This window comes from Rhinopithecus bieti, unplaced genomic scaffold (assembly GCF_001698545.2).
Source record: "Rhinopithecus bieti isolate Rb0 unplaced genomic scaffold, ASM169854v2 scaffold_10548, whole genome shotgun sequence".
Classification (NCBI taxonomy): Eukaryota; Metazoa; Chordata; class Mammalia; order Primates; family Cercopithecidae; genus Rhinopithecus; species Rhinopithecus bieti.
In genome coordinates, this window is record NW_016806834.1 from 2,460,551 (window position 1) to 2,471,361 (window position 10,811).

The 10,811-nt window shown below is 40.6% G+C and overlaps 1 protein-coding gene and 1 long non-coding RNA gene across 4 annotated transcripts in view; one reads left to right on the forward strand and one right to left on the reverse strand.

The window, feature by feature from the left end:
* VPS45 (vacuolar protein sorting 45 homolog) overlaps positions 1 to 3,842 on the reverse strand; it is a 90,510-nt gene extending 86,668 nt beyond the window's left edge. The window contains exons 1-2 of one of the 3 annotated variants that reach the window (XM_017877843.1): positions 1,605 to 3,834; positions 783 to 917 (exon numbers count right to left, since the gene is read on the reverse strand). In XM_017877843.1, the coding sequence (XP_017733332.1) occupies positions 783 to 917; positions 1,605 to 1,697 (228 nt within the window). In that variant the 5' untranslated portion in view covers positions 1,698 to 3,834. Of the gene's footprint in view, positions 1 to 782; positions 938 to 1,604 lie in introns of all 3 variants that reach the window. The other 2 variants (XM_017877844.1, XM_017877845.1) reach the window with 2 other exon arrangements.
* Positions 2,541 to 10,811, forward strand: part of LOC108533281 (uncharacterized) — a 51,113-nt gene continuing 42,842 nt past the window's right edge. The window contains exon 1 of the long non-coding RNA XR_001886694.1: positions 2,541 to 2,626. This is a non-coding gene — a long non-coding RNA (uncharacterized LOC108533281). The remainder of the gene's footprint in view (positions 2,627 to 10,811) is intronic.

Below are 10,811 nucleotides of genomic sequence, written 5' to 3' on the forward strand. Positions count from 1 at the left end.
GGGGTTTCACCGTGTTAGCCAGGATGGTCTCGATCTCCTGACCTCGTGATCCGCCCGTCTCGGCCTCCCAAAGTGCTGGGATTACAGGCTTGAGCCACCGCGCCCGGCCAGGAAAGTATTTTTAAAGGAGAGCCTCAAGCTGGATTGAGAAAGTGATGGACAAAAAGTGACAAATGGCCAAATAACTTTTAATTAGTGGAAGAAAAAAAACCAAACAGTGAACAGGAATGAGCATGTAAAATTGCTCCTTCCAACAGTAGCCCAGCTGGCTACAGAGGAGGAGCAGACCTAGGACATACGAAGGCTGGATACATATGGGCAGATCAAACCAACGAAGGAGGGCTTTAACTGCTGGGCTAAATATAGATGTAATCATGGAAATAACATCCAGCCACCAGAGGTTTCTGAGCATAAATGTGAATAAAGTGGTAAAGATTCAAGACACTCATAGCTGTATATGAAATTAAGTGTTGATGGTGTTCAATGAGACAGATACGGAGGTTAATCCAGGAATAAAGTAATGTGGGTCTCTGTTAAGAGTAGTTCATTAGTGGCAATGGGAATAGCTGTGAACCTAAAAGACATCTTGAAGGAAGAATTGGCTGTAAGGGGTCAACTGAAATAAGGAAACAAAACAAGAAAAATGAAGGTTATAATACTGATGAACCAGGATAATTATGATGCCACAAATTATAATACAAATTTATTTTGCCTTCTTAATGCTTTCAGATCAGAGTGTTCTGCATCTGCCTGGGCAGATGGAAATTCAGTTTATGCAGTACCTTTGTAGGTCGAAGAAAACAAATTGCCTTCAAGTGTTTCATGATCTCTCGATTTTGAGAATCAATGCGTTCAAAGAGGTACACTTCTTTCTGTAGAATCTCCGACTGTGTGTATACCATACTCACTATGCCAGTCTGTAAAAACAAAGGATTAACTAAAAGTATGCTAGTCTAGAATAGTAAAAACAAGTAGCATATCTAAGCCTTTTTTTTCATTGATACTTAGCTGGATAACTTAAATAGCAATATACGTAATAACATTTACTGAACATCCAAACAGGTAGGTAACATACAAGAACGAAAAATACGCTCTATCCTTTCAGCTGAAGCGTCAAGGTTAAAAACAAAAAACAAACAAAAGACATGCTCTCTTTGAACTGGAACAATCCATAAATTTCAAAAAATATTTTTTTCTATCACCTTAAAGAATTTTGTTTTCTGGTCTGTGGCCAACAAATAACCTGTCAGTTCAGCTTGAGCTCCAACAGCTTTACTTTTAAAACGCAATGTTGAGTGGAAACAGTAGGCCCATCCCAAAGTCTTCCAAGTGCTCTAACATATTAATGATTTATTGGCAGAGACATTTAGAAAAGGATTTCTGATTCCAATAAATTGTTTCGGGTAGTAGTCGTCTCTGGGCAGTGGCTGGAGCCATTTAGACTGAAAACCCACCGGGTAAGCTTTACACAACTTTTCAATTCCACACAAACTGACCCTTATTTTCATATCTATAATTAAATGCTAAATCCTACTGTGGAATGGGACCCGCTATTGTAAGGTTGAGAGGGTTCTTTCACAAATGCTGAGCAAAAGCAAACTCACCGTCTCTTTATCCATGAGAAGTACTTTCATACCAGGCCCGCTGTCCTCTATCATTTTGGAAATGTACTGCTTCACAGCAAAAACCACGTTCATGGCGGCGAATTGACAAGTATCCCACAGCCCTTCCCGCCCCCTTTTCTGGCTAAATTAACCCCAGGTCTGTTGGCGGGGTCTCAGCTGCTTCCTCCCAGCCGGGCTTCAGCTTCCGGGAGTCCGGGCAACCACGGTGCTGGGAGTTGTAGTTCCGCTGGAGTGTACGGGGGACGAAGCCTATCCTGGGGATGGAAAAATCCGGCTGAGACGCCCTGGGCCGTTGCCACGCGCGGGCGCTATTCTCCACCCACCTGCGGCCTGCGGATGCCTGAGGCCCGGACTCTCAGACCCCTATTGCCCTTTGGTCCTGGAGGCCCAGCCGCAGCCTGAAGCCCAAGAGAGTGGAGCCTCGCGAAATGAGGAACCTGGCACAAGGTTTGCTTGGAAGCAGGAACGACGGAGCGTGACCTTGGTCCCTATTTGCCATTAACGCTTTCTTGCATGGCAGTGAGAGATGAGGGCAAGGGAGGTGGCATAATGCTCCCGGCCACTTGGGACTCGGAGAGACGGCATTTAATAAATCACACGCGGTATTTGCGAAACAGTGGTCGAGATTCGTCTTCCCGGCTTCACTGGGTCATTAATAGGCGGGAACAGTGCCCCTGTGTTGAGGCTGCAGAGGCCCGAATTGGTTTTCCCAAGACAGAGGGGCATATGAAATTGAACATGAATGAATGAACAAAGGGAACGCCTTTCAGGGATGTTTTTGGGGAGAGGCCTGAGGTTCTCCAGGAGGGTCTGCAGCGCGGGTCGGCCGTGGGGGCTCGCAGCCCGCGGTACCACCGGACCTGCAAACGTACCCCTGCCCCGCCCCCGGCTCGGCGCTCTGAGCAATCGGACTCTGCCAGCTCCAACTCCGGCGGGGCGCGGGCCACCCGCGACGCTGAAACTGCAGGCGAGAGCGGAGTTGACTGGGTCCTTTGAAATGGGTAGGGGACATGTATCCGGTAGAACTAAAACAAACTAGCGTGGGGATTTGAAGCCAAAACTCTCAAGTTTTTATTGAATCTTAAAACCATCAACTTCCAAATGTCTAAATTTGTGTTTACACCACACAAGTCTCCCCTCTATCACGGCATTTGTCGAAAAGGAGGGTAGATGTTTGTTTTTCGCACCTTTACTTTGGGGAATTGTAAAATCAGGAAGATAATAAGAAACAACTGTTAGAAATCAGTAACTGAAAATGCTTATGAATATTTCCACCAAAATAATGACGAGTGTTTGTGAGGTCAATAGATTCAGGATTACCAAATAAATTCTTTCATTGTAAGAAGTACACAATTGAAATAGACCAGTAGCACTTTAACGTTAATCTTCTTAAGATTATGCAACATTACATACAATTTTCAAATCCCTTAAGGGAGATCAGAAACTACTGAAATATAAGAGATTTTGTCACCTCTGAAATTGTGAAGAATATGTTTTATTTTTTTCAGCTTTTCTACCAAGTAAATAAAGCTTCCGTTTAGGCATTTTACTAATTTTAGATGTGTTTTGAAAGAAAAGTCTTAAGTTATATATTAAAGTGAAAATGTGAATCTTTAAATGGATACAAGAAAAACTAATGTTATATGAACATTCCATTCTTATCAATTTAAATGTTCATATCTTACAGAAAACATGGAAACAATGCTAATGAAAATCCTGTAAATCCTGTAAATTACTGATATTTGAAAATTCACTTCCAATCTCCCATGTCACTTGGTTTTTATTTTTCCTACCTATAATTTATAGTGCAGTATAGAAGACTTTTTCCCCCATTTTCTGTGCTTTTTTAAGAAAGAAGGAGATAAAGACTTGTCTATGAAATTCGTGCCTTTTTAAACAATAGTCAATTTGTAAGCAATATATGGAAAGAATCTGCATCCTTTTGATGATTTATACTTGGACATATAACTTTTTGAGGGAGGAGGAAAATACCTACTTGACAGCTTACTAATTCACTCCATTTTCCATAAAATGTAATTGATGTCAGTGGCAGTGATATTTTATACATTGAGTGGTAAGATATGGAACATAAACATTTTGAACAAAATAATTATTACATATTTAAAGGGTGCCGTGATGGTCCTGAAGTTAGACAGCATGCTTCCTTCCTGAAGAAAACCACACAAGCCATTTTAAATGTCTCCAAATTAAGAACTTCTTTTGTATCCACACACCTCTAAAATTAGGACTGAAATGAATGATAAAATCCAAACTCTTGCTTTGTAACTCATCCAGTATAAACCCAGAGTGACTTGTTTTGTTGTAGGCAAGTGACAGCAAATCCAGAATATGAAGTGCCTACTTATTTTTAATTTAGGATATAAATAAACTATAGTAACAAGAAATATTTTCAATAGTAAAGACATTAAAAAATAAATCGTGACATCCTTCAAATATGAATGATTACATTAACTTAAAATCTTCAACTTGAAAAATTTGTTTTCACTGGGTCCAAGAAATCAGTGCTTTAAGGATAGAAAACAGGAAGTCAAAAAATGCAGTATTGGTCAGGCAGGTGGCTCACTCCTGTAATCCCAGCACTTTGGAAGGCCAAGGCGAGGCCAATCGCTTGAGTTCAGAAGTTCAAGACCAGCCTAGGCAATATGATGAAACCCTGTCTGTACAAAAAAATACAAAAAATTAATTGGGCATGGTGGCCAGTGCCTGCAGTCCCAGCTACTTGGGAGGATGAGATGGGAGGATCACCTGAACCCAGGAGGTTGAGGTTACAGTGTGCCACTGCACTGCAGCTTGGGTGACAGAGTGAGACCCTGTCTCCAAAAAAAAAAAGAAAAGAAAAGCATTATTTACATTTGCACATTTTATTTAGGCTTGTAAATATGTAAGTTAAATAATCAGGAATGATTATCTAAACAATTAAATGTACTTCAGCTTTCTCCAAAGTGTATACTATTTAGAGGTTTAACTACCCATTTTGTGTTTAATCTACACTTGATCTTAGCCAAAAGGCGAGAAGCAATTTTGTGTTTAATCAAAATCATGATTTTCCCCCATCAGAACTCAAGGCTTCAACACAAAACAAAGAATATGTAAATAAGCTTCAGTATAATTATAATAACAATATGACCAACTCTTAGTTATTTTAGATTATTAATTCTCTATTTACCATAATCCTTGTTGCTTCATGTTAACACTTCTCTCATAAGCCATGGATAGGAAGGAAGTAAAGATGAAATTCAATGAAACTGAAGTTAATTAGATTTCCTACTTGATAACAATTGAAAAAAATATTTGCATAAAGAATGGCAGTATTGGCCAGCCACAGTGGTTCATGCCTGTAATCCTAGCACTTTGGGAGACTAAGGCAGGAGGATTGCTTGAGCCCAGGAGTTCGAGACCAACCTGGGCAACATAGCTAAACCTTGTCTCTACACAAAATTTAAAAATTAGCTAGGCATAGTGGGTGCATCTGTGGTCCCAGCTACTTGAGATGCGTGGTAGTAGGATTGCTTGAGCCCAGGAAGTCGAGGCTGCAGTGAGCCATGTTCATGCCACTGCACTCCAGCCTGGGCAACAGAGTGGGACCCTGAAAGAAAAAGAAAGAGAGAGAGAGAGAAAGAAAGAAAGAGAGAAAAGAAAGAAAGAAAGGATTGCTTGTATCATACAACCAGTATTTGTGCAGTGTTCTTAACCTCTCTAACCATTTCCTCATCAGATAAATGGTAACAACATAACCTACCTCGTGAATTTGTGACAATTAAATGAAATAATGTGCAAAAAAGTATTTTACACAGTGCGTGGTGCATGGTAAATGCTCAATAAATATCAGCTTTGATTATTAGAAATCAAAAGATAAACATGTTTTAGTTTATTTTTCACTTATGGTTATATGTATTTCCCATTGACAAGAAAATGTAAACATAGATCAGTTTCAGCAAATGTAATCTATAGTTTCTAAATATAATTTCCATTAAGACTTGATCTTGTATTACTATACAATAATAGAAATACTAATGGGAAGATTTGACCTACTCCATCATAATTTGTAAAACATGCAATTTTATGAAGAAAAAACTTAAGAAAATATGCTTCAAATGATTTCAGAGGCTTAGTGTCTATGCAGCCTCAGATCAAACAGAATTTGTTAAATTTTCATCACAGTTCACTAACTGTGATGTGCTGAGCTTTATGGTAGCAAAAACATTTAATAGCTTTAAATCATTAAGTAAAAATTAGCTGCATGAAGAGTTCTGTCTGCACATTCAGTAATTTCAGTGATTCCACCTTTCTGAGTAGGTAAATTGATAATAGCCACAGTGAGAATATTATAGCTGAGTTGGCTTGTAGCATGACTACCAACCAGCTATCAAATCCTGTGCAGACTCCTTTAAAATAACGATCCTGAATTCGTACTTTTGATTACAAATAAGTTCACCATTTGTAGCATTTTGAGATGACCAAAGAAGCTAGATTTCTGTATGGCAACCACTCCACAGCAAGAAACATTTCTTGTTTTTTTCTTTGAGACCGGGTCTTGCTCTGTCACTCAGGCTGGAGTGCAGTGGTGCCATCTCGGCTCACTGCAACCTCTGCCTCGGTTCCAGTGATTATCATGCCTCAGCCTCCTGAGTAGCTGGCACTACAGGCGCCTGCCACCAAACCCGACTAATTTTTGTATTTTTAGTACAGACAGCGTTTCACCATGTTGGCCAGGCTGGTCTTGAACTCCTGGCCTCAAGTGATCTGCTTGCCTTGGCCTCCCAAAGTGCTGGGATTATAGGCATAAGCCACCATGCCTGGCCTAGAACCATTTCTATCTGCAGAAACTACAGGTAATATTCTCAGAGATCTGAGTAACTGAAAATTTAGTTAAATAAGATCTTTGCATTCCCAAGGATCAAATGATCTAGTCTGAGTGAAATTTTTGGTGATTTGAGCTTGTTATAAATATAAGTCACGCCTGTAAGCCCAGCACTTTGGGAGGCTGAGATGGGTGTATCACTTGAGGTCAGGAGTTTGAGACTAGCCTGATCAACATGGTAAAACCCCATCTCTACTAAAAATACACAATTAGCTGGGAGTGGTGGTGCACGCCTGTAATCCCAGCTACTTGGGAGGCTGAGGCAGGACAATTGCTTGAACCCAGGAGGTGAAGGTTGCCGTGAGCCGAGATTGAGCCATTGCGGTCCAGCCCGGGCAACAAGAGTGAAACTCTGTCTCAGAAAAAAAGAAAAGAAAAGAAAAAAAGAAACAAAATGTATGTCAGGTTTCTCCCTCCACTTTTTAATCAGTTCTAGACCATTGTATAGATTAGCAGCTTACAAAATGTAGACTGTGCACTATGGTAGTTTTGTAAGTTACTCTGATATATAAAATAGAATGTGCTTTTGTTTAAGAGAGATTCCTAACTAACACGGGTAGAAAAGAACACTTGCTCAGAGTAAGACATAACTTCTTGGGCAAAAGATTAGAAAAGGGAATTTGCTGAAAATGAAATAAATGATTAGTAAATGCGAAGAGATACTTAATGGTAATCTAAAAAATGCAAATTAAAGTCACAATGGAATTACCGTTTCATATCCAAAAATTAAAATGTCTGCTAATACCAAGTGTTGGTGAAAATGTGGAAAAACACTTCATATGTTGGTAGTAGAAGTGTAGAAATTAATATAACATTTTGGAGAGCAATGTGGACATTTAAAAGCTAAAGATATACTATACATACTCTTGTGCTCAAAAATTCTTCCCCTTGGTATATATCACTCTTGCTTCCATGGAAACTCCCAAAGAAGCTTCCTTTCTTTGATCTGTGAATGGGCCATATGTGCAAAGTGGCCCCCAAATGCTGAAGGAGCTGAGAAGGCAAAGAAGGAGGCAGACAGACCCAGTTTGTCAGCTTTGAGTGATTTATTAGGCGAATTTACAGACAGAAATATGGTCCTGGGCAGCTGCATGACAGGTAGATCTCTGCATCGAAACCTCCCAGACCCAGGGCTTATATCTTAGGGAAAGTATATGTGCTCTGGAAGGAGTATGTAGGTGGCCATGGGCATCACAGCCTATGATTTCTGCAACAGCATCAAGTGTGGTTTAGGTGGAAACTTACAGTGAATAGAGGTTCTTGCATAAAGACTAATACATCATTTAGACATTCTGGAGGCATTCCCAGACTCGGGGTTAGTCAGAAGTTACATGGCAGATTAGCATTTAAAATAAAGTCACTCTTGTCCCCACACTTGTTATTAGGCTAGGAGTAGCCAAGCAGGTCTTGGGGCAGCCAGAACCCTGGGCAGGTCACTGCTGCCTATGAACAGCTCCCCCCCCTTTTTTTTTTTTTTTTTACCTATATGCTTTTCCAAGATTTCCTGTGTGCGGTCATGAAAGGAATTGGAAATTGTTGCCCTAGAGAACTCTCACATATATGTGAGACACATATAAGAATGTTCTTAACAGTATTGCTGATAATAGCAAAAAAGTTGAAAACAATCTAAAAGATCATCAACAGAAGAATAAATAAATAAATCATGGTATGATTTTATAACAAGATACTGTATTCATATTTAGCAGTTAAGATGAATAAACCAGAGTTAAGGGCATCCATATGGTTGAATCTCAAAAAGATGGTAGGGGTATAGAAACAACGTACACAGTCTTTGTCGAGTATGATATTATTTGTATAACATTTGAAAACATGCAAAAATAATATTATATTGCTTAGGGCTACAAACCTATAGATAGGTGTATGAAGAAATGCTACATGTGACTGGGCACAGTGGCTTACGCCTGTAATCCTAGCACTTTGCAGGCCAAGGCGAGAGGATTGCTAGAGGCCAGAAGTTTGAGACCAGCCAGGGCAACACAGGGAGACACCATCTCTACGAAATTTTTTTTTTTTTTTTTTTTTAAATCAGCCGGGTGCGATGAGCTTGAGGCTGCAGTGAGCCATGATCGTTCCACTGCACCCCAGCCTGGGCGACAGCAAGACCCTGTCTGAAAAAAAAAAGAAAAGAAAAAGAAAAGTCCAGAATGATAACCAAATTCAATTAGTGGTTATTTCTAGCATGGGAGCAAGAGGGATGCCACTGGGAACCAGAGCACAGGTGCTTCTATAATGCTGATGCTTCATTTATTTTTGTTTGTTTGTTTGTTTGTTTTTTGAGATGGAGTCTCGCTCTGTTGCCCAGGCTGGAGTGCAGTGGTGCAATCTCAGCTCATTGCAAGCTCCGTCTCCTGGGTTCATGCCATTCTCCTGCCTCAGCCTCCTGAGTAGCTGGGACTACAAGCACCCGCCACCACGCCCAGCTAGTTTTTTTTTTTTTTTAGTAGAGACGGGGTTTCACAGTGTTTGCCAGGATGGTCTCCGTCTCCTGACCTCGTGATCCGCTGGCCTCAGCCTCCCAAAGTGCTGGGATTACAGGCGTGAGCCCGCGCCTGGCCGCTTCATTTCTTAAGATGGGTGGAGGGTATGTGGATATTCCTCATATTTAATAATAGCTTTTTGCCTGTCTTACTGCATAATAAATATTTAATCTGACTTTACTGGTGGAAAGTTAACCTTCAGCCTCAGCTTTGGGCAGAATTAATTGCTGGATAAACTGTAACCTTCATTCCTTCAGTAAATACCTATTACACATCTTCTATGTCAGATGCTATATTAGTTTGATAGGGCTGCAATAATGAAGTACCCCCGGACTCAGTAGCTTAAACAATAGAAACCTATTTCCTCAATAGTTCTGGTGGCTAGACGTCTAAGGTCAAGTGTCAAAGGTTGGTTTCTTCTGAGGTCTCTCGTAGATGACTGTCTTCTCCTGTGTCTTCACATGGTCTCTATGTGGTGTCTGTGTCCTAATCTCTTCTTATAAGGACACTAATCATATTAGAGTAGGGCCCACCCTAATGACCTCATTTAACCTTAATTACCTCTTTAAAGACCCTTTCTCCAGATGCAGTCCGATACTGAGATACTGAAGGTCAGGACTTCAACACAGGAATTTTGGGGGGACACAGTTCATCACCTAACAGATACTGATTGGTGAATAAATCCTTCAGCCCTAGATGTCACCTAATAGCCTAAAAATATGTGAGATGAGGCGTTGAAATCTCACTGAAGGAGTCCCACTGATGTTACTTGTATTTTCTCTTTTATATCCTAATATTAAATAAGAACATATGGCCCTACTTCTATCCTTGATTTTTTTTTTTCTCTTTTAAACTATCTTCTATTTCATGAAATGGTTGAAATGACTAAAAGTATACTAAATCAAAAGACTGCTGGGTTTCTTTTGTTTGTTTTGCAATGGCAAACAGATGTAATGGATCATGTAATTCATATTGGTCTGAACCCTTCCAAATTTTAGCTGAATATTTTGTATTTACATTGTTATTAAGTTTTATGTTTATGTTTTCAAAAAATTTTAAATATTTTTTCTTTTTTTCCCCGCTCTTTGCAGAGCAAGGCTACTCCATAGGCAGTGTGCCCAGAGTAGCTGAGTTTTATGTTTATTTTAATGAACATATTAGTAAATGTTTATCTTCCCTACTTAGACTGGGCATTAAAGAAAGAATATGACGGTGGCTCATGCCTGTAATCCCAGCACTTTGGGAGGATGAGGCAGGCGGATCACCTGAGGTCGGGAGTTCAAGACCCAGCCTGACCAACATGGTAAAACCCCATCTCTACTAAAAATACAAAATTAGCCGGGTATGGTGGCGCATGCCTGGAATCCCAGCTACTCAGGAGGCTGAGGCAGGAGAATCGCTTGAACCTGGGAGGAGGAGGATGCAGTAAGCCGAGATCGCGCCATTGCATTCCAGCCTGGGCATCAGGAGTGAAATTCTGTCTCAAAGAAAAAAAAAAAAAAAAGAAGGAATATGAAAAGTTGCAGGGCATGGTGGCTCATGCCTGTAATCCTAGCACTTTGGGAGGCAGAGGTGGGTGGATCATGAGGTCAGGAGTTCAAGACCAGCCTGGCCAGGATAGTGAAACCCTGTCTCTACTAAAAACTACAAAAATTAGCCAGGCATGGTGGCAGGTGCCTGTAATCCCACCTACTCAGGAGGCTGAGGCAGGAGAATCGCTTGAACCTGGGGGGCAGAGGTTGCAGTGAGCTGACATCACACCACTGTACTCCAGTCTGGGCAACAGAGTTAGACTCTGTCTCAAAA